The 25,525-nt window shown below is 37.5% G+C and overlaps 1 protein-coding gene across 1 annotated transcript in view; it reads right to left on the reverse strand.

Annotated features, from left to right (window-relative positions):
- ofcc1 (orofacial cleft 1 candidate 1) overlaps positions 1-25,525 on the reverse strand; it is an 84,387-nt gene that overhangs the window by 21,452 nt on the left and 37,410 nt on the right. The window contains exons 8-11 of the mRNA XM_086066270.1: positions 16,902-17,168; positions 14,767-15,019; positions 14,272-14,435; positions 8,802-8,961 (exon numbers count right to left, since the gene is read on the reverse strand). Of these exons, the coding sequence (XP_085922396.1) occupies positions 8,802-8,961; positions 14,272-14,435; positions 14,767-15,019; positions 16,902-17,168 (844 nt within the window). The remainder of the gene's footprint in view (positions 1-8,801; positions 8,962-14,271; positions 14,436-14,766; positions 15,020-16,901; positions 17,169-25,525) is intronic.

Consider the following 25,525-nt stretch of genomic DNA (forward strand, 5'->3'; position numbering starts at 1 on the left):
AAGCAATGTCAGCCATTAGAATGGAAATAGATATGCTATTATTCTAAATTTGGCCAATATGTGGATGGTTGGCAGATATAATTGGAGCATCTTGAAAATGGCATGGATGCACACTGTATGATTTGGCCACAGCAAAGGTCTATGTCTTGTTAAACGCACCACTGGACAAGACAGGGTACCCATTCATTTGCATGCAGGAAACACACATTCACAGAGTGACAAAACTGCAAACACACTACAGTGGTTTCCATCGACTTTAGTGCTCATTACTGTGCCTATCCAGCAAAACTACTGCCTATAAACATCTGAAGTGGAATAATCACAGCTACAGTAGTGCAACAAAACAACATCCAAAACTAGCACAGAACCGAATTGGACTACGAGTAAAGAAAAGCAAGCAACAGTGGCAATAAAGAGTCAGAATAAACTGACTTTTAAAAGAAGATTATCCAAAGAGATAATATAGTTGAGTGGCTGTGATAATCCAGAAAATAAGATATGCATAATTTACTGTTACTAATCTCCTTTGCGGGAAATAATGCCATTTGCCAGCCTGCAGTAAACATCATAGAGCATCTCTTACTTCTACACCATTTCTGACTCACCCCGTACCCCAAGGACACACTTTCCCATTTTATGAACATGCTGTATATAAATTTACCTGGCAATCTGATATGAAAAGGGTTAGTCTTCAAAGTTCATCGCATTTGAACATTGAACCCTAAAATGCACAATGTATTCAACTAATCAGATGAACACACAAAGCTAGAGAATAACTTATACCAGTGCATCTCAATAAGAAAAGTTATTTTATTTCAGAATAGGCTATCAAATAAAAAAGTGAAAGTATTATATTATATATATATATATATATATATATATATATATATATATATATATATATATATATATATATATATATATATATATATATACATAGGTTATAAACTACATGGGAAGAAATATAAAGATGAATTCCTACCTCAATTATATATTTAAAGTAATTTTGATTTTGTTTAATGTATGTGATATTCCACATTCCATGAGATAGTAAACTGTGTCTTTCTGTTCGCTGTAAGCTAAAATGGTCAAAATTATATTAAAAAATATATAATCACGAAATGTATCACTGTGTGTCGTGAATCTGTCTTTCACTTTTTGTCTTGAACAATTGAAAATATACTGGAATTAATTAGTTTTCTACATTTATTGAAATGCAACTTTAGACAGCTTTAGACACAGAAGTTTGATAAATGAGCTGCATCAAATCCACTGCAAACTACATTTCCAAAAAAAAAAAAAAAGTGAGCACTATTATTTAAAAAACTAGCAGTACAGTAAAAAATGGCAATGTTTGAAGAAACATTTTTTGGTAGTCGAATGGAATTAAATTTATTGTCATTGCACACATACTGAGCAACATAATTTACTTAGAACAGTTACAACCTGAGACCTAAAAAACAATGACCAACAGAGGAAAACAGAACGGGAATCCTGACGGGTCGCCAAAAGTGTGCCCCAATTTCTCTAAAGAAAAACCTTAGGAATGGGGAATGAGGAAACACCTCCAGAATATCATCTTCTAAGGAATGATAGTAAGGTTGTGTATGGCATTGTGTGTATTCGTGTGTGGGTGAGTCTGTGTCCTCGTTCATGGCCAGCTCGACAACATATTGTCTCGTTCCAGTGAGGACAACCTCGAGAGTCCTAACGGTGGCGCAGGAGTGGTAAGGGAGATAATGGGTGCTTCAGCCTCCGACAGTAAAATCATCCAGGAGAAATGGTCTAACAAATTAACAGATGCTTTAGGTCAGGCTGACTTTAGCTTTGGCCTTAAGTCTCAGCCTGGACCTCTCGATGGGCATCAATTAGCCAAATTTCTGGTCATTTCTTCAAGGCGATCCGTCAACTGCTCCACACTGTAATCACGCAAAGGAACTCAGGAATCACATCCAGTCTGCGAACGAGGTCACTCGTTGCTTGAGTCGGAGTGTTGACCACATGACACAGCCCCACTCTCATAACTTCATTTTTTTCATTTAAAATTTGTTGCACATTTGTTGTCCAAATGTCAATATCCAAATGTTTTTGGTCTTTTTTTGAACAACTTGATGTTTTCAAACAGAGTGCTAAACATAAAAACACACAACAGGTGTTTGACATGCCACTTTGTGCCAATGACAGTACTGTTGCACCACTTCTTTCCTAATTTCAGTATAATACCTAAGAAGTAGAGCAGCTGTGTGAGCCTGTGTGCTCTCATACGCCCCCTTTTAATGAGGCAGAGTATTGTCTGCCTCACATCACGCTTTGGTTTTATGCAATCAGCAAAATTAAATAAGTAGCACACAAATATTAGATACATTAGCCTGACTGTATAGATGGACTACAGAAATTAGCGTGCATATTAAAATTGTCTGAAAATCTTATGTACCTTTTATTTTCTACACTTTAATGCAGGCTTCCCCTGTGAGCTCATTCCTGGCGCTGCTTGTACCTCAATCAATTCAAAGATCAAGTGTCCTGGGAGTATGGTGCCAGTTTGGGCTCAAAACGTTCATAACTTCAGATAAGATGATGACAGCACACAAAAAGCCTATCCAAAAGCGTAGATTGACAGTCAAAGCTAATACCACATCAATATGTTGTCAATGTGCCTACATGGAGTACATTTCAGCAGTTCAATGGGTCATCTTTGTATTAAAATGCAGCAAATAGATGCCAAAGCAGGGTATTGCCTTTGATATTAAAAAGGGAAAAAAATACACTGGAGCAGCTTCAAATTAATCAGGCCTCGGAGGCTGGAGGTCATAAGTCTCCAATAACCAATTTGAGAGCTGAGGATAAGGGATGAGATGCATTTACAGTCTCACATGTGCACACACCTACAGTACATGTAACACCGCTTCTGTACGGCCCCTATGGGGGAAAAAAAACACACCAAAAAAACGTCCATCTCTTCTCGGGATGTCATGTGGTGCTGTTAAGACGCAACACCTGTCACCATCACCAAACCTTCCTCATCCCCTCAGGGGCGAACGAAGCAGCCAAGGTCAAAGTATTTAAAGGAAACAGAGGAGGGAGAAAAGAAACCAAGTGACTAACTACAAAGCGTCACATACAATCACATCCTGAGAATTTTGTCAGTTCATGTTTTATGTTTGTCCCATATACAATGCTATTGTGTCTGCAGAGACACTCCACACACTCTATATTAGGTACACCTAAAATGTATACATTACATTTGATGCACTCCTGTTGTTTAAACTATAACCATCTAAATAATCATAAATAAATGCCTGTTCATTAGTCCTCATTTAGCAACATTTGTAACAAACGACTCTTTCTTTAATCCCATTGCCTTTCCTCGCATTCAATTTTATCCCCGACCTTGTTTTGACTCTACCACTAAAATCTGGTCAGGCCCAGGCTTTGGAAGATAATGACATCCTCTTTCCGGATTAATTGTGAGGGACACATTAAGCAATGGTGCTGACACTCCCTGTAATTAAATGGTTCACACCGACAAGTTCATACTAGAATACTTTCTCCTTTCTATTTGCCAAGTGAGGGAACTGTTGACCTGTTTAGAAATGGGATGCAATATTGTACCACAGCGCTGCTTTTATGAGGACCTAAACTTGTGTAAAATGGAAAAGGGAAGACAGTTCTGAACGTAAGTGGGACAGATTATCCCCTTATAATGTATTAAAGTCAACAATGGCCTGATTATTGGATGTCTATAGAATAACCTGATGGATGTTCCTGTTGTGTTAAGAGTGTTTTTTTCCTGCTTGGACTGCTTGGAAAACTGTCAGGCTGACTATCGTAAATGTTAAACATGTTCAATACACAAATATGGATGTGAATGGTCAACAAGTTTGCCTGACCCACAGACTCTAAATGTGACGTAGAACAAATAATAGACAATTAGGAAGCATTTTTTGGTTTGGTTTTGATAACATTGAAAAAGCTTATGACCTCTTGTATAAGATGAAACATTTACAGCAATTCTAGAATTGTCTTCAATGGTTACGCTTTGTACTTACAGTAAGTCCTTAAATGTGTGTAAATGTGTGAGTATATATAATGTGCGTTTCATTTTTATCTTTGCACTTTAGCTCGAGTTGACCACTGCTTTTACACGTTAGTGCTCACTGAAGTCTGTGACCTTTTCAGGAAAGCAGCCGTGCAGCATTTGCAGTCATTTCTCATATTGAGCTTTGTAATACTCAGACTGTGTGGATGTTGTGCTTCCTGCCCTTGCCTGCTTGTTATTGCCTCAGGCCATCGGGGCCCAAAGCGCTGTCCACTTAAAAAAAAAAAAAAAATCTATCCTCTGTAATGGAAGAAGCCACTTTAATGTGACATGCACATGCAGGCACACAGAAAGGTTTGTACGCATATACTTCCCCGATGTATGACTGTACTTTAACAAATATGAATCAGATGAACCCTGAATTGGATTTTTGCACATGCCGTCCAGCATTAGAACAAACCCATTGACGAAAGAGAGCTGTAGTAAGCACCCCAACACCCACTCATTGCTCACACTGACCAAAGGTTTACCCCTCCGGTTTGACCTACACCACCTTAGCACTCAGCGTGTTCTCGGTTCCTGTTTCAGGAGCTGAGGGTTCTATTGTTAAGTGACAGCGTTTCCTGTGTATTCCGTCACGGCCAGCTGCCCTCTCTGTCAGCCTGACTTCCTCCCGCAGATTTTCTTATGGTCACTTTTGCATCTCAGGTGGCTTGGGCCCTTTCTTCACTGTACAATAACCACGGAAAAGACTAATACAATGGATCTAAGGATCATTTTAATTGTGTTTTAGCCTGTTTATAGAGTGAAAGTAAGAATGTTGGGGTAGAAAATCACTGGCACACAAGTATAAACAAATATACCTTTACAAAGAAAGTAATGCTCAGTTGATAAAAATCTAAGCGATCTTAACAATAGAGTCACGGGTGTAGAATAGCACTACATCATACTGATATTTATCTTCTTTTGTCATGTTGGCAAAAATATTAGGAACATCTTAAAAGTCTCTATACATAAACAAATCTGACATCGGCCTGCAAATTTGCACCTGAAAAATGACAGAAATACACAATAAAAACGTAAACAATGCATATTGCTATCTTTTTGACTCATGATGTACTCTCTCAGGCTCTTTACAAAGAATCGTGTAACATAAAAGTAAATTCTACCTGGTAAAACCAGTTGTGTCTCCATGTTTTGTCATAGTTTGGCTTTCATCACTCTATCATAAAAATTTAATGTAATGCCGGTCTTGAACCATAGTGATGATTGTAAAATTGTAAATCGCTTACTATTAATCTACTTCCTGTTCTTCTCCCATGCGCTGATTCACTAACAGCCAATCAGAGTGATTATATCAGTACGGTCCAATGTCGATTTAACACGTTGAATTCGCCGAAATCTCCCCCAGATGCTCCGGCAACGGCTCCGACATTGCAACAGTGCTTTATACACTAATCAGACAGCGCATACCAACACTTGGCGACTTCCCAACTCCCAATGTCGTATTGGTGTATAAAGGCAATTAAGCAATATAATGCAAGCTACAATAGTATTTATAAAATAAAATAAAATAAAAACCGAACTTTTTTAAATACTACCTCTCTGATAATATCAATCCATCTATCCATTATATAAATCACTTGTCCGCATTAGGGTTACTGGTTTAGTAGAAACATGTCCCTGTCTTCAGCTGAGAGGTGGGGTAAACTCTGGGCTGGTCAACATTCATTTTCAAGACTCATATAGACAAACAACCATTCACACTCGCATTCACGTCTATACACAATTAGGAATCTTTCATGAAAGCCAAGGTACCCAGACACCACTAGTCCGCCGTGTATAGCACATAGTATTAATACATCGAAGCATTATTATGTATCTTTGATTCAACTCTATTCTCTTAATGGTCAGGTGGAGCAGATTAAGTGTCCATTATGTGTAGATTTTTGTTAAAAGTAGCATAACATGAAGTAACCTATTCAAGATACTATAACTATTACTCTCAGCAGTTTTCTAGCCTACCAAGCGCGTCAACATGGCAAACAACCCAAATTTGCCTGCCATTAATCTATTACCTCGACACACGAAGACAAACGACATGAAGGCGCGTGAGTGTTGATGCAATCAGGTTGCGAAAACATCTTCGGGGCCACCCTACAAACTGCCTCTCAGCCTTTTTCTGCTTTCTATTTAATCTGTCCTCTCATTCAATTATCCCAATGTCACCACCACTGGGAAACTTTGCTTTTGGATGAATTAGCAGCAAACAAGGTTTGCAGCGGGTAAGCTGCTGCCACACTCTGTCACTGCCATAGCGATGGCTCTGACAAAACAGTTTGCATACCTGTTTAAGTATTTCAGAGTTTAACACCTCCCTTCTTCGTACAGTGATCTGGAGGGGGTGACAGAAGACAATTAATAATGTTGCTGTTCATCACTCCCTATGCATAATTAATGGAGCTCATTACTGAAACAGTAGTAGCTTGCTAGAAAGAACTCCATAAGAACACCACTAGTACAAAGTGCCACTTTTGCATTAACACCATGTTGTGTTGATGAGTGGACTTCAATCATTCACAACATTGAACTTTTTACTCCAGAGTCTCTGGATTACGATGTCAAATCTATGAACTACAGATACTGCTCAGACAACTTGTGTTCACGTAGCCAAAGTTGACCCTTCATTGGCATGAAGTTTCCTGAACAGAAGCAACCCAAGCATGGCACTCTTGCACTAGGTCACAGGCGATGAAGGTATACTGTTTTGCACATGTTTTACCTTATAACTCATAGCTAACCTGAAACTATGCTTGCAAGAAGCTAAAACAAATAATGAGTGCTTACAGTCCCTTTTCAGCCCAGATTTGATTTGTAAAAAATGTGACATTCGTTTTAGGATGCATCATTGCATGCGTTTCTTAACATATGTAATACACATAGTCCCTTGTTTTTTTTTCTTTCCCCCATCCCTCCTTTCTCCGAGCCAGCTAATGAAGGCCTTGTGGCCTACTCTTATTAAAATTTCGCCCTTGCCTCTGATATTAATTGGGTTCGTAATAAGAAACGTGGCAGAATCATTATTTAATTGCAGGGGCACATTTGGAATACAGTTTCTGAAATGTATTTTTAATGAATAACACTACATCCTGACCTAATCATATCAACCTTATTCTATCTAATTAGGGATGCAAAAAATCATTAGAGTTGCAAAATATTAGTTTCAGCTCTTTTCAGGCTGCTCCTTTGCTTGGCTTTATTTTTTTCCCTATTTGTGGTAAATAGTTAATAAGGGAAAATGACACAATAAATATCACATAAGCAAATTAGTCTTGAGTTAGGAAAGTGACCCTCAGTAGAGACATGGTATTACTAATGATAAAATAATGACACATCAGCATGTCTTATTTTGATGAAAAATAACACTGTGGTGTGAGGTGTAATAACCACCAATTACACGATAACATGTGCTTTATCTGTTAAGTCAGACTAGTAGTTGAAGATTAGTTTTTGTTTTTAGTGTTTAATAAATAATTATTGGTAAACAGTATCGAATGTATAATACATAGTAGCATTACACAATCAGGATTTTTCGGCCGATCAGCGATCAATCAACGAGTTTGGAAAAAAATGATAATTGATCACAAATTCGATCAGAAGATTGGGCAACATATCTATTTAAAAAACATTGATATTTTCTCTACAGTCACCATTCACGGGGGATAAGGACTAGCCCGGCAAACGAATAGCAAATATGCACGTATAATTGACACCAATTGAAAGGTATGGGGAAAAAAATCTTCAAGAAATAGTGATAAAGATTAAAAATGTAATGTATTATTTTGCGGAGGCGATCAATTGATTGGGCAAATTGAGACATTACAGCCAATCACCGATTTTGCATGAAATGACAAATATCGTCCGATCTGATCCAACTGATCAGACGGGTGCAAATTCTAATATGTAAAAAACAAAAACATTGATAATGTCAAAGTTGGGCAATAATTGCTCAAAAAGAATAATTTAATAAAAACATTGCGTTAGTAAGTAATTACATATTTTGTATTCCCTACAAGTAAAAAAAAATGCCTATATTTTAATATTTTCGTAGTCATATACTTTGAGCAAGCAAAGAGCAGGAAGTTAATGAAAATGGCGAACACGGAGCGATGTACGCCATTAAAAATCCAGCACACTAAATTAAAGAGGGGCCTGCAGTTTGATGGCCATGTTCTATTTCCCTTATCTCAACAAGTCACATTTTCAATCACTATGCAAAAGATTTGACATCTGGTGTCGGCTTGGTGCTAATAGACTTCTTGCTGCTGTGGCGTCGCCATGGACCAACGCCGCACTGTCAAACATGCGACAGCCTCACTCTGGTGATGCTAATTTCATCTGGAGCGACATTTATGGAAAGTGGAATTTTGATCTTGTGACATGGACTTGTCGATCACACCTTATGATATTCCCAAATGAATCAAATTCACATGCATCATGAATGCATGTTGATTGAGAAGTCTATTTTACTGAAACGTCTTTGTAATGTGGTTTTCACAGACTAATCAGGCAAGCTTCCTAGCTGGATTTCTGTTTTGGTAATTATCCTGTACTAATTAGAATGAAGCTAAATACCGCAGAGATGAGTTCTCAGCTTTCAGAAATGTAACTAAAGAAAATGTAATGATATAAAATGAGCAAATTCTATGCATTGTTTTGGACTTCTATTCAATTCTTATCTGGCTGGATACACTGTACATACCTTGCGCCTCTCGCCGTTAAAGCCCCTCCACTGCTCTGCCTTTTTGACAATGTAGCTAAGCTCCTGATTGGACAGCTCCAAGTCTTGAGGTAGGAAGTAAGTGCCCTCCTTGGCTGTGAGCCTCTGGAAGATGTCCAGCATGCGGCCATTGTTGTGAAATCTAGAGGGTGTGGAGTCGGAAAACAAGTAAAAATGTGGGAGTGGAAGCAGGAGGAATGCCAGCCTGAATCACTGTCTACTCTCTGTTAAGGTCATGTGGGGTCAAATACCTAAGCAAGGCAGAATAAGCAAAGCTGTGAATATACTACATAGAAGCCTGTTTTGTCTGTCACATTGGATCTTTTCAGAAATCAATGCAAAAAAACACAACTATGAAGACAAACGTGGATCACAAGATGCAATGGCTCAAAAAATCTAAGTGCAAATGGAATCAAATATGTTGCCCTTTGAGTAGGAAGCACTTTGTTCTCACACTGACTTCAGCAATGTCTGTCTCTATCAGTGTGTGTGTGTGTTTGTTTGTATGTGTGTCTGATGCGGCTGGTAATGTGTGGGTGTCCAATCCTGACATGTTGCTGGTTGTAGATGAGTTTGGAAAGCCCAGCCTGAGTCACAAGGAAAGACTCAAGACCAAGCGGATGGCGTATTGATCCATAGATGCTTATCACAAAAGTGTTAAGATTTCTTTGAGCCACACATGGATGCAACCTTGAAAAGGAATCACCGTGTCTGTAAAACAAAAATATAGCATTGGCTGACCATCAAAAAAAGCCGACGTTGTGCTCTTCCATAGAGAATGTAGTCTGTCAGAGGGTAATCAGCTCTCAAATAAAACCAACATCAAGGAGACAAGGATTTATGCATGGAAGTGGTGCAACGCTTTGAACCCAGCATCATCCCCTGTGTCCCTCTTGGGATGGAGGTTTTTGTAGTACCCTGACCTCACACACAACAACAGCGTGCATCTATTTTCATGCTACACTTGAATCATGCTTCTCATTCATTTATGCAATCTCTAACAAAGAAGTAGTGCATCATCTCTTCAAACCACATTGACTTCTTTGGTGTTGGGATGGTTCTGACTTTTGTGCGAGTGTTATTTGTATGGAAGATGTAACCTGGATTGAAAGCATCCAGTAAATTATCTTCAGTTTGTGAGGATATTTGTTTGTTTGGAATATTCTGTATAATACAGGACATTTCTTGGGTTCATTAGTCAAAATATACACTATAGTCTGAACCGAGATATGTAAACAAAAACTATGACTATGTTTACATGCAGTCAACAACCCCTTCAAAACTTGAATATTGACAATATTCAAGTTTTGAAAGGCCATGTAAACACACTCAATTATATATATATATTTGTCCGAATAAGAGCATATTTGGGTTTACAAAACCCAAATAAGACCCCTGGGTTACTCCATTCATAATCCCAATATTTGGTCATATAAATGCTTGAACAGAACTTTGGTTTGTGTTATGCGCATGCTCTATTCACAAAGAATTTTGGTCTTTTGAATATAGGAACTACTTGTATGTGTGGCTGCCACCTTAAATTGCCACTCGCTAAGCGAGCCTAATGTGAGTGTATTGACTTCTCCGTGGCGCTTTCACATTAATTTCTGTCTCTATAGTGAAAATGCCACATACATACTACACTAGAAATACACAGTCAGGGGTAAACAAATGGCAAAAGATGGTAACATAGTGCATAACTACACTTTGGGAGTGAGAAGGACACAGACTACTTCTTTAGTGTGGTGAATGACATGAATATAATGTATTTTTTTTTTATCGTAGAAAGTTAAAATGGAAATGACGTCTATTTGTGTAATGAGATCGTCCGTGTGTTGCGATTTAGTTTAGGATATGAGTAACTCTGAGTAATTATGTCACATCACGCATCAGAGGGGCTATCCCAATGTTTAACCCAAATATTGATTACCATGGTAACATAGTCTGTGACATGAGCACCATCAGTAAAACAAAAGAATGACGTTCACCCTATCTATCTACGCTGCAAATAATACCCAAATAAACATAGCAAGGTGATCATCTATGATGTATCTATCCAAATATAAAGCCTTGATGGTGTAAGAACACTGACCCATAAAGGTAATAATTATGAACACTAAAAGACACTGAATCGGTTGTGCTGTCATGTGTGTGTCATATATTGTTTCTATTCTTAACAGCAAAGTTGTGTTGTCTTCTTTGTGTGTCAGGACCTGTTTAGTCCAATTGTATGTTTTTACTAATTGTGTGTCTGTGTTGTACTTATATTTTTGTGTTTTGATTCTTTTTTACATCATGGCCAGGGGACTACAGATGGATAATAGCCTTCTGGATAATTCTGCCTTTGTTAACTCATGAATTTGTATGTGTTTTATTAAATTGCACTGTCTATTTTTAAATAAATCAAATTCCCATATAATGAACTGGTTGTAACTTCGCTGTCAATGTCACATGACCCTTTCTGGTGTTTGTTTGGTGTTTCAAAAATGATTCTGGTATACAACCTTCAATGAGTGAAATGCATTTCTGCAGTAAGTGAATAAAGGTTACGTGAAATGTAATTAAAAGGGGATAACAGTCCATTCAACAAGTATCTATACATATAGCCTGAGGCGTTTCTTTTCCGAAATGGGTCACGTCACGCTCCATGTCAGAGCCTCTGCAGCCAATAAGAAACTGTAACCCATAAAATTATCAGCCTTATGGCCTACATTCAATACAAATCTGTGTGGCGCTTGAGTGGCAGAAGTCATTCTTCCTGGCTACAGTTTTAATATTGTCTATTTAGCAGGAGTTTGATAACCCACCCGCTCACTGAAATTAGATGGCATTCTCTCATTGGCCGCTAATCTCCAACTGATTAATTTTAATTAGTTTCCTTAAATTTGGGCCATTAATTGGATCTGGCTTGATACAAGGTGGCTGTTTTCTAATGGATGTTTGCAATCTGTAGGTAAGTCTGAATTTATAATTGCCAGCCTTTGTACCACATTGTGCCACAACAGGTCTAAGGTCTACTGGAAGAGATGCAGTGCAATTAATAGCAAGAAGAAGATGCAGAAAAGGTCCGTAACTACTGTCATAGTCCCCAACAGTAATAGTCATTGTTCCCACATTTCAGAGAGAATACATGCTTGTGGACACATTTTGGTATTTAAATATGACGTACATTTTTTGTTGTTGTTGTATGTTCTATTTATATGTGTGTGCTAAATTAGAAGTTATTTGAAGATTTATTACTATTATATCTATGTTAATTTTCATTAGCCCGTCTACAATGTTTTACATTATATGTTAGCATTAAGATAGTGGACTGTTGTTACAGGGAATCACATGGTTTGGTTGAAGATTACATTTTTAAACATACATTTTTTTTTGTTTTATGTGTAGGTTTTATAGTAAACTTCAGCTTGGAATGACAAATAAACAGTGTCCTTTCTTAGAATCCTCAAAGTAATGTTTTACGATAGTCTTCCATACTTTTTACGTTCTTTGTTTTTTTTTTAACCACAAGAGAGTGACAACAGGGGAATCATTTAAAACAGTGAATTTGAATTAGTTTGTTTTTTAAATTGGGAAATTGAAAAGGTATCATTGCTAAGTATAAAATAAAGGTTGTCAATAAAAAAGACGAGAAAGTACAATTTGAATGGTACTGAATCATATGGTAGGATATGAGTGATACTGAAATATATGGAATGATATTGAACAAAAATTTTGAATTTGTTGATGAAAAGTGTGGAATAATATTGGCTGATATAGAATGACATTAACTGATATGGAATGATGTGCAATGTTATTGAATGATATAGAATGATGTGGGGTGATATTGGTGAAAAATGTGCAATATGGTGCTAAAAAACATGGAATTTTTGGTTTGTGGGACTTTTTGGAATGTTGAAAATTGTTCCCAAAGTAAATTGAATAAGATGTACATTTTGAATTTCAAATGGGAATGTGAATATTGTATGTTATGTTAAATGTCTCATTGATGGCTGTGGAATGTTCATTCATTCATTTTTGCAGAATGCTTTTAGGTGCAACATTAAAATCTCCAAATTAGATAGTTTTGAATTCCAAACTGTCTATAACGCAGCATCAATCTTTATGCATTCTTTCGTTGCGCTATGGCTTGTGTTTTACTGTCTCTCTGAATGAACACGTGCCATAAGATGTCTCCTCTCACTAAAGGCCAATCATACTTGCTACTCCCAACATCCCTGCTTACCACCACAATGTCATCGCTTGTCTTGAAAACCTAAACATGGTCACTCCATGAAACCAAATTAAGATATAAACCCCTTAAAGCAGTGTCATTCCTCTTTCATTTTATAAAACTCGGGAGAAAAAACGTAAGAGGCTGTTTCTATTATACTTGTTATAATCCCTTAAAGTATGATGCAATAATTTGTTTGTTTTTTTAATCCAAGAAGCTTCAAAAGAAACATAATGATTAAGCTCTGGTGACCTCAATCTCTAAGACATGACTGGAACACAGACACTGTCAGATGAGTCCGCCTTATATACATTATACAGTATATCTGGTCCATTTCAATATGCATGAAGGCTTCAGTCATACCAGCCGTGCAAAGCATTCAGCCTAATAGGATCATGTAAGAGGGTTATATGTTCACGCTATATCAAAACACATTTGAACTTTTGGATTAGAAATGCTTTCAATGTTCCAACCGATACCACGGTATGGTGGGTATGAAAAGGCAGCTGTGTGTTGCATGTGTGTATGTCGCCTCCTGTGTTTATGTAAACTCAATGTGCTGATGTGTGAGGTCCACGCAAACCTGCATAAGTAATTCCATTCGACTGTGAAATCAAAAGGCATCAGATCAACATTTGTTCCATTTTCTGTTGTTTTTTTTCCAGGGTGGATGGGTTAGGACCAGCACACATGGCTGCGGAGAGAGAGTTATTTCTAAATGGATGTTTAAGTAAAGTCTTCTGGTGAGAGCCAGGCCAGAGTGTTGCAAGAAAGGTATTCATCTTCATTGTCAGATTGTCCCTACAGGTTGCTTCAGTTACAAAATAGCCGTGACTTTCATTGCTCTCACAACTTGAGCTGTCATGCTTCTCGACCACTGGGGAGATATAAAATGGAATTTGCATATACATATAAAAAAAGAAATGGAGTCTCGGATGCATTCCCATTGCAGTTTTTTTTCCTCCTGATGCCATAGCTTCAGTGCTTTGAGACATTGATAAAACAGGTTTAAAGTATGTTGTGTAAAAGGCTACTTTTGTGAAGGTAAAGGGCAATTAAGACCAACAACAACTGCACTGAGAGACTACAGATCCCTGTTAAGGCCTAAACATTTGCCACATACAAAGTACCTGAAGTACATTTTGTAGGAAAGTGGCTTGAAGAAAGGAAATCTGCGGTTTGAAGAAAGGAAATCTGAAACTGGATGAAATCGCACATCCATTTTGCGAGTCTTACCTGAGCAGATAAATGCAAAGGATGGTGGCCGACAGAAGAAAGATGACTGCGTAAAGGAAGACAGTGATGGCAACCCCGGCTGCGCCTGATTGGTCGACTCTGTGGAAGTGCCAGAAAAGCTTGGCGGCATCCCCCACTGGCCTGTCTGGGCTGTAGGATAGACGCTGCAATGACAAACATAGAGTGAGAGTTTAGGAAGGGGGGGGGGGGGGGGGGGGTTGGTAGCATTAACTCCATAAACTTAAGGATGATTTTTTTTTAACAAAAGTAAATTATTGGTTGTAAGGTTTGAACTTGACATACAGTACATTTGTAATTAATATAATTTGACCACAAGCCCCCCCTGTGATAAAAAAAAAGACACACAGCTAACCTTCCACTTTTTCTCTCATCTCCTCTCCCCATTTTTTTCTGTAATCTAAAGTCACTTTGCCAAGATAAAGTGAAGTCCTATTTAAAGTGCACAAGTGTCCAAGTTATTTTTAAGTGACTTACCCCGAGGACGGCGTCCACTGCAAGGACTGCCAGGGGGTGCAGGACTGTCCACACTCCCTGAGCCATGATAAACTTTGACGTGAAGGAAGGGAATGAGCCAAATATCTGTTGACAGCCCCATCTGATCAGAACCAGCAGGAACGTTACTGCGTTCAAGGTCAGGGGACCCACCACCACCATGGCCAGCTCCTCCCGGGTGTGGAGCAAAGAACTCTGGTACACGAGGTCCACCGTGTGTGCGTGGAATCGGAATCTGGTGAGAGGTGGTGCGGGAGGGGGGGATTATGTGCATGTGTCAATATGCATGTGGCAGATTTGTGTTTATGATGTTGTGCCACTTTAGGGCACTTGTTTCCAGCCATTCACACACAATATCATATTATATGTGAATGATGTAATCATTTTGAATTAATGTGATGACCGTTATCAACATTAGGACTGGAAAATAAAGAAAGACGACATGAGAAAAAGCATCTCAACGATATTTTCACCTGCAAGAGAGTACGCAAGATCGACTCTGCATTTACAAGCAAGCCTCATGAGCTCCTTAATCTTCCCATAAGTCAGGAGATGGCAAAGCTGTGGTAGCACAGGACAAGTCCGCTTTATGCTCATTAAGTCCCATCTGATTCTGTCTATTCCAGATTCTGTTCATTAATCCCGATGAATAGGTCCATTGGAGTTTCATGTGAAGAAAAAACTCCAAAGAAACCAATGCATATTATAGCTTTGTTAGAGTATTGCTTGTTAGACATTATATTCCACTTTTCAAAATGTTAAATCTTTGCCTTGCCCAGGAGCCACATGAATAGCAGCTCTTTACTGAGTCTACGATACCAAAATGTTAGAAAACACCTCTTAGAAAGATGCAGTTCCTTCACTGATTTTGTATAGTCGGTAATTTTGGAAGCTTTATTCAGAGGAATCCTTTGGGATATACTGTTTTCTTTTTTGTGGTATATTTTAAGACTGATGGTGCTGGATGTATGTAAAATCTGAGAGATAACAGCATGTAATAGAAGTAATCATATAAGATTCTAGACAATTCTAGATTAGATAGATTCTAGAAGACTTACTATGTTAGCGGCACGCTTAGCCGGATTTGGATTGTGACAGCAAATTTTGAAGATTGCTAGTGTCGTCCCATACCAGATTTTGTTCTGTCATTTTTAAACATGTCCTCAATCACTCCACAATTTAATATGTGATGTTTTCACCCCCACAAAAATATAATAAAACTTGCTGGTATGCATGTTCACAGCTGGTCTGTTTTATTGTGATGAATTAAATCAGCACCATATGCCAATTAGATGCTATTTTACTGGTATTTTTCTTTTGTGTCGTATTGATTTAGTCGCAATGCTGCATAAAAAGTAATATAAATAAACAACACTAAATTCCTTCCAAATAATGTAGTGTATGTGCGCCGTGAAATCAACGATATTCCATATTGAGGGTGTTAATGTTGAGACAATGTGTTGTAGGCATGTGTTAAAAGTTATTCATAAGTTATATGTTCATAATTTTTATGTGTCATAATTCTGGCTTATCCATACATTGTGAAATAATTAAATTATAGCCTAGTCAAATATTGAGTTATTTTGTGCCAAAATATGACAACCATTGGCCCAGAATTCACCCGTCATCAGGTCTGTGTGGTCTGTGAGATAGTGGGTGCTCAGTTGCTCACACAAAAATTAGGACAATATGTAATTGTTTGATGAAAGATGCGTATGTGTTGTACACCCAGAAACATGAAGGCAGCATTTTGATATTTATCCACTCCAGTTTAAAAAAATATTCTTTCCGGGCCCACAAAACGCCGAGTCTGTGTGGACGAAACAATGAAAAACCTTTGTGGATTCACTGTAATGCATTTCCGTGTGGATGGGGCCACGGTACTGAACACTCAGGTTGGTGTTACTTACTATTTCATTGTGTGGGAACGTATGCACAAAGGTGCAATATCTCATCCTCACTGATATTTATAAATGTTGGTTCAACAGGATACAGAATATGCTACAAAAGCAGCTATACATTTCTGTTGTCTGCGCGTGTATGCATATCACTGTAGGCCCCTCCCCATCCTTATACTGTAGTTGTGTATGTGTGTGTATCAAAGGAACTGAACTCACTTGTTGACAGGAACTGCTATGGCCTGGAGGTAGAGCCACTGGCTGCAGTAATGCAGGTAGAGCCTCACAAACCACATCAAAGCCAGCAGCAGCATAATGAGGCTGAGCTGCAAAACAGAGACCCGCCAGCTACCACATGGTTGTTGTTGTTGTTGGTAGTGGTGGTGTTGCCACAGCAACAGCAGGCCCAGCTCAGATGGCAGCATGCAAAGGACCAAGTGGGCCGGGTTGGACAGCTGAGCAGAACTCAGTCCGTTCTGTGGAGATCTGTTTTAAGACAACGAACAACAAAATCACCACATCAATATTGATGAACCATAGGTTACACAGTCACAGGCCACACACACACACACACATGCACACGCAAATATTCAAAGACGGTTCAATTTGAAAGTGAAACGATTACAATTGACATAATTACTTTATTGTTGTCATTTTACATACATTAGAATTAACTTGTCAGTACTATTTGTAAATATACTATTTCCTTCTAAGATATATCTATCCAATAAAAAACTATTTGATACGTACCTTGATAGATTTAAAAGTGGAACTGTTGAATTTGGTTCGATTCGATGCACTCACATATTTAAATCAAACAATTTTCCATTTCAAGCCAGTATGTGATGCTTTTTCACAAAATCAGGCATATGTCTCTAAAAATGAAAATTGAGATATTGATACACTTAATTCCCTTTTAAATGACATATAATACTTGGAAGTACCTAAAAAACGGACGTAGTCATTGTTGGCAGGTTTAAATCCCTTGTTTTGACGTGTTTAAAATTTTGGGCACAAACATCTTTCAAAGATCAATAGCAACCAGTACCTTAGAAAAAAGATATTGACACTAAACTTTCAGGGAGTGTTGAAAGATCACTGGAAAGTAAATTCCAATCCATCATCTGCTAAAATGTGCTTGTTTTATTGTTGCTACATGTATGTGTGCATTTTTTTAATGATGTCAAATTACCGCAATGGAAAACTTGATGTAAGAATTTTGTGTCAATTAAAAGATTGTTTGCCATTTGGTGTGACCTGTGACAATTAAGTTGATTATTTTATCATAGATATTCTATTTCAAATGAATTTAGCCACTTAAAGAAAATAAGAATGATTTGATGGTTCAACACTTTTTTTTTTTTTTTTTTTGCATTCAATGTAATACTTAACACACATAACGCTTTATACTATTAATCAATATGTGCTTTGTGCATTAGGGGCAGGGAGCTTAAAGGACCATCTTTTCATCTTCAAGTATATTTCATAGCTCATATTTTATTTTAATTTCAACCTACTTTAAAGGGCATAGAGTGTAAATGTGTGGTGATACTCTGCCACTCAGGCAGACGGTTCATTTGTGACGCGTCGACAATGTGGTGTGTCATCTTTCATAGACGTTGCATGAAATTCACGACATCGAGGAGTGATCAAAACATTGATTATTTACAATAGATTATTTCATTACATCATGTCATAGCACTTCATTAATTCATTATTTCATTCCACTCTAACCTGACTTGCTGTACTGTAATATACCGGTATTTGTGTGTGGGAGGCACACGCATGTAGTAGCGTTTAATTCCCTTGTGATTGTATTGCGACATATTTTGCATTGAATGAATACATTAAATTAAAAGAAGAAATAGATTTGTAAAAGAAAGACCCCGAAACTGTAAATGATCAAACATTTACCAGTATGACGACATTTGCTTCTTTTATAAAGTAAGCCTACTGCCAACACAGCCATACGTGCGTCTTCTGTTCGATTTCGTGCCGGAGGGTCACATGATGGTGTATATCAATATCAACATCTACTAAAAACAGGCCCCTCCGAGACGCTGTAGCTAGCAGCTCGGCTAAAAACATGCCCTAGTTACAATGTACATTACTTACTAATTGCTTATTTTTATGAACTTTTTCTACAATTTATACTTTTCTAATGGGAAATGAAAATAGAGACCTTAAGGAGGTCATTTTTGTAGAAATCTCAAATTTGAAATTTTTTACCAAAGTGTTTTTGTCCTTTGTTTAAAACTACTCTCCCCAACATATGCCTGATATTGTGAAAACACATCACAGCAGATACACAAATAAATATCAGCAAGTTATTTGGAAAACAGTGCTGAAAAATCAATCTATTCAAGTTAGGCAAGCATAGTAAGATGGCCGCCGATTGGCTTCACTGCTCGCTACGACGAGTAAGGGACATTGTTAAGCTGCAATCAAGATGCTTTGGGGATGTCGGATTTTTCCTGGACCAACGTCCAGGAAATGTGCACTAGAATGCCCCACTCCAGGTTTCAAAGTCTAAAAAAAAGGGCCAAGAATTCACCAATAGACTTCAATCTGTCGTCACTCAGTAATGGCGAGCCCCATGGAGACACAGACCATGAATGGCAAAACATAATTGACAAGATTAGAAACATAATTTTATCTATCTTTATTTATTATTGCATTACGGCAATTTAGTTTGGCACAACTTCATGTAAAACGTGATTTGTAGGGACTGGTGGAACATATGAGATGCTTTGAAGATAAGACATTCTATTTTATATAAAATAAAGGAAATAAACAAAATGTGTTGTGATGAACCAGAATAACAAACAATTTATCAGAATCAGCCATCTTTGTTGCTTTCATTCGCCTGGGAATTTTGGAGGTCGGAAACGCGACAATCTGACAAATGAGGTACGCCCAACTTCCCACAATATGTGCAATACCGTTACATCTCAAATATTTATTGTAATTATTAAGTTGTATTTGGTGACTGATTGCTATTGTTTGTTTTGACTTGCATTAAAACTTCAGTTACGTCATCGCCGTAAAAACTGAGTTCCGTCTTAATCTGAAGATTCCATGTATACAGGAAATGAATGAAGATATTGGTATTTAATACGCCGTGACTGGCTAGAGAAGTAGTTCATTTTTACACAAATCTGGAGAAGCATTCTAAGCAAAAAAAACAAACTCCTTGAGTGATAGGCTATATTCTGCTATTACTGTTTTGACTATGACGTACGCAGTGGTGTGCACGCCCATATTGAACATAGATGTCATGTAAACAAACCAATATGAGACAATTTACATTCATTGTCACTTAAAAACATTTGTGTAAACGGCCGCTGAAGGTGCAGCTCACGTGCTATATTTGTGCATGAATGTGCTGTCACACAAGCAGATAGCGATCCCTTCCAGCAGTGTTCAGCATCCCTCGGCACCTCTGCCTCCTCTGTGCTGCCCTTAATTGCTCTGCTCAACTATTCCCTTTCATATAGAGGGCACAGATGGAGCAGCCACAGACACAATCTCGCAATATGTCAGAGCATGCAAGTACATTTGTTTTGCATGGCAAACTTATACTGAGGCACGCCACTTACGGTAAAACAGCACATCGGAGTATAATGTGTTTGCACTTTACACTTTCCATGTAAACACAAGGAGCCATAGTTGACCCAGATCATCTGGCTAACGTTAATTAAACTAGGCTCAAAGTAGCCGAACTATGGTTAGCTTCAGAGTGAGACTTTAGGCTTTTGCCTGTGGATATCCCAGTGCCTCACCACGGTGTCCCAGAGCACGGCTGGAATTCACTTTGTAGTGTCTATCTAGGGAAAATGGTACAGTGCCTTAGGACAAAAAAACAGAATCAATTGTGTTGCCCAACCCCTCCACCCAATAAATTAGTCCAGAGTTGCGTCTCACATTACTTTAATGCAGCGATTTCCAACCATGGTGCTAGTGTGAAGGGAGAGATTATCAGGGCTGCCGCGGGAACTGATCCAATTGCATTTAATTTGTCTGAAAATAATTATTCATTAATTAAGAAAATATCAGTGTTTTGTCTATCTATGTCAACGACATCTTGTGACGAGAATTACAATTAAATGTGCCTTCATTAGCTGGCAGAAGGTTTAGTACACCTGCATCCACCTGTCGCCATTCATACAACAGAATATGTAATGGCTTCCTGTGAGTATATCAGCTTTGTGTTCAATTAAGAAAAATATTTTACACTGAATAGGTGACAAGATCCTCATAATTTCAGTGTTCATACTTTTTGTGATATGTTTGTTGAGTTTTTTTTTTTTTTTACGCAAATGTTGCCTTGATCTTAATAATAGTTGGGAAAGTCCACTTTATTACGCCAAGCAATGACTTGCTGCTTTCTTCCCAGCTTGTATCATTGCTTAAATATGAAAAGTTGCTCACGTACAACAAAACAATTTTTTTTGTGAGGTTGGCATTTTCTCTGAGATGTTGAATTGTTTCAAGTTCTCAAGCTCCTCGGTGGATGCACACATGGGCCGAGGGATTCATTGAGAAAACACTTAGCCAGCAATTTTTGGCTGATAAATATTAATAGGCTTCCTGAAACAATAGCAAGCAAACATCTGTTAGAAAAGTTGGCCACTGGTGAGATGAGATGAATTGCAGCGTGTAAAAACTGACTGTGGTTGTACATTGCATGAGAATTGATTGATGTAAATATTATATAGAAACTAATCCACCGTACATCCATTTTCTCCAACGCTCATCCTGTTCAGGGTCACAGGAAGTTAGATCCTATCCCAGCAGACTCTGGGTGAAAGGTAGACCATCCTTGACTGGTCATCAATCAAGCACAAGTCACTTCTAGACACATCATTTAAATCATTTTCGTGCTGGTAATGCAGGGTTTGGTGACTAGTTCATCACTTCTATTAAAGATAGATTATGGTGTTTTTTTCCTGGGCTGATACAGACACCAATTTTTTGTTGTCAAGGTGGCCGATAACCAATATTTTTTAGCCAATATTCACAATCACTAAAAAGAAAAATATTGGTGTAAAAAAAAAAACTCCAACTGTTAGCCAAATGTTTGTTTGTTTATTTATTTATTTATGTATTTTTGTTATGTTTTAGACAATAAGCATATTTGCTTTAGAATTCATTTCTAACCAATACTTCAGGAAGCTTTCAGGGTCATCAGCATGTCTTAAATACCAAGTAAATATCTCCCTGTTGTTTTCTACAGTAATTAAAGTTTTCAAAAATGTCAAACTATCTGAAATATTACATTTTCACTTATTGAAGTTTAATTTCAAATTCCCCCAAAAAGGTGCAGAGAGTTTTCAGGGTCAGCAACATCTCTCACAAATTTAGCTGAAAATTTAGTTCCCTGAAGTCAACACACTGATCTCTTATCTGCTGTAAAAAAAAAATTAGGCAGATGTAGAATATCCTTAATTTATATACTTATCCTGGTGAGGCTCACTGCAGTATCTACAGGCTATCGCAGATGAGTTGAGCTGAATGGGAATCAATCTTACAAAAATCAGCATGAACAACTACATAAACAATGGTTCTGTGACTATTTCACAATGTTTGTTTGTTCTAAAAAACAAAACAAAAACAACTCCTTTATAAAACCTTCATATGACTAAGAAAGCACACCGGTCATTTAATTTTACAGCATATACATTAACATTTGACTTGTGATACATCATTTTCATATTCTGATATGAGGTAACTTATTCCGCTCATATCCGTATGTCCTTTATACAATGTATTCATGTATTTCATTATTTCATGCACAGAAATATGATGAAAACTGAGGATTTTTTAATAATAAAAAAACATGTCAGTGTATTTCTTTCAATTATAGGATTATTATTATCATTATTAAAAAATATATATTATTTTTATTTATTTATTATATATATATATATATATATATATATATATATATATATTTTTTATAATAATTATTATTAATTTTTTTGGTCTCCACAGCAAAATGAAGTTTGTGGCATTAGCCCTTATTCCCCAATTCTCCAAAGTTACTTAGAAATTTGCAGTGTAGTGTTGATGTATGTCTGTTCACCACCAAAGAGACAAGGCCATGAAAATATACAGTAATCTCCAGAGCAAAAAACAAATTACAGGATGTAAATATATATGTAAATGCCTTTCCACAATGATTAGAGCTTTTATTCTCTTTAAAAACTTTTTCACAAATCGGCACACTTTGGGTTTTTCTCTGTGTATTTGAAGTGGAATTGCAAAGTAGACAAAAAAAAGAGAAAGAAATCAGTGTGCCGTAAACACATAGGCAAGATGCTCCCCTGTCAAGTGACATTAAATGAAAACAGCAAATTCGACCTGACGCCCATCCTTCACATAATGAAGATATTGATGATGCATGAAAGAGGAATATTTTTAGGCACTTGAGTGACTTCCTTGTGCCTCTTCCAAAGCAAACATGATGTGAAATCTGCTGTCACCGCTAAATTGATTTCATTAAGGCACCTCCAATTACAGAAGTATAATAGATAAAATAGAGGAAAGGCAAGGTTGGATATTTCATCTTCCAAAATTACAACATGTCCCTCGAACGACTGATAGCATGTGACTAAGGCTCAGAATTGAAATGAACCATTTCAACAGCCATGCATTGGCACACATTACTACATTTTAATTGCACTTTAAAGGATTGTGTGAAATCTGGGTCAGAAGCTGTTCCCTAATTATCTTGCTTTGGATACGTTTGTGTTCCTATTTTACACAAGCTGACTCATCATTTTTTCTAAACCTTGCCAGACTGTGCAAGGTATGCAAATAACGTGTCAATCATTTGCACACAAACTATCTCTTGGAATGGTTTCCTCTTAAAAAAAAAATAGAAACAGAAAAGCCAGTATAGACACAAGCATTACTTTTAAAAAATGCTTAGGTATTGAGAATGTGCAGCGTGAGGTAGTTTAGAAGGGGGATTACAGTGAGATGTTCCATTTTAAATAGCAGATTAATGGTAATAAGTCTTGAGGGCTGAACCACAGAAGGTAACCCTCAGAATCCTTCTGCACACCACTGCAGGCTTAAACCCTCCAGTTGAGGGCCACTTAAAAGTATTGGACTTATCCTTTCATTTTGAGGATTAAGTTATTTCCTGTCACTTTAATATTTGGGCCACTGGCATTGTTTATAAATGCACTAAAACCTACCATATTTTCACACATAGTTAAGGAACGGCTTGCTGTCGGGGGAAATCGAAAAGGCAAAAATTGAGAGTGTGAAAATAGACTTAAAAGATTGACAGATAATGTGATTGTTCTCTTCGTGGCCTACATGCATGACTGCCATACTGATTATGGAAGTGTGATTATCTGAGGTGTCAAAGAAAGAGATAGGTCTGGCGATACCTTATCTTTGTTTACATCTCATCCACTTGATTAGGAATTTCTTTGGGAATTTGATGGCATTTGTCTTCTATGTCTTTGTGCTGACACTGCCAGGCTTTTCTGCAGTATTGTGTGATGATCTTTAGGAACACACCTTCACTGGGAAGTTTATACCGTACTTGGGCATGCTTGACATCTTAAGTCAGAATTGTTTGTGAGCTCTCCATGCTGTTCTTATGGAGTACTCAAGATTGGTTTTAGTCTTGAGACTCAACTCAACTCAGGTTCAGAATTGATTGTAAACCTGGGTCCTGTTTTGGAGTCAGGACTAGTACACATTTTCTAACCTGACAATAGCCAGATTGATATTGTGATTCACTCAATGCAGTTCTTCACAATATCAATATAAACGGTGAGCAATTCTGCAAGAACAGAAATAGAGTCCATTCGCCCATGTTAGGTTTGTTTGTTTCTACCCGGCGTCGCCGCTTCCTGGTTTCGTCATAACTGCATATTCCACCCCAAACGCTCTGTGATTGGTCCGAACCACGATCAGTGAAAATCAACGGGCTCGCATTTATGTGGTCAGGTCTGGATGATTTGTTTTTTAAAAACAATGTGGTGTGTACGTGTTTTTGCTATATTTTCTCTACAGACAAGGCAGGGTATTCAGTTTTACACAAAACCTGCTACGTGTGGACAAGTCCTTAGACATCGGAGAATCAGAAAGCTTTACCTGTGGTTTGTAAATTCATGTGTTATACTTTGGATCTATATTTTGGTTTATATAATCGTGTCATAACTGATTAGGAGTATCATAGTAATAGTAGTAGTAGTCTAGTTTCCAGTTCCTAAAAAGAACTGTATATATATATTTGTATGTTTCTTTCCAAAATGTTGTACTTTTGTACAATTGTATGTATTTTTACAGACGTTAACATGCAAGCCTCAGCCTGGTCTTGTTCTCGGGCGCCCTTGGTCTTGTTGTTGCCTTTTTAACTTTTTAACTTAATTAATTGTCTAATTTTAACTCTTCAAAGTCTAGAGCTTTACTTAGTCTTGGCTTATGTGCTCTTGACTACAACACTACTTCCGACAAATACGCTTGCTTGCGCTCATGCAGCGACAGGTGTAATTAATGTGATTCCATTAATATCATTATAGCAGTAATAACAGAATGATCTAAAATGATCCACAAACTCTGGAAAGTTGCAGTATAACGTTTATACATTAAAAGTTTTAGAGCATGGAACATTGTGTCCTAAATTCATTAAAAATAGAAAAAAAAGTCAGCTCTATTACATCACTACAAAAAAAAACATGTTTTGTTTCGCTAATGGATGACATATAAGTGCAAAGCTGGGGCTTATACAGTATACCGCAGGGAGCTATGAAGCTGCATGGAGAACACAAAGAGCCATAAATCCAAATTAGTAGTTGTTGTTTATGCTCATGTGCATT

The sequence above is a fragment of the Leptonotus elevatus genome, chromosome 21, assembly GCF_054856555.1.
Source record: "Leptonotus elevatus isolate MCC_2025b chromosome 21, RoL_Lele_1.0, whole genome shotgun sequence".
Classification (NCBI taxonomy): Eukaryota; Metazoa; Chordata; class Actinopteri; order Syngnathiformes; family Syngnathidae; genus Leptonotus; species Leptonotus elevatus.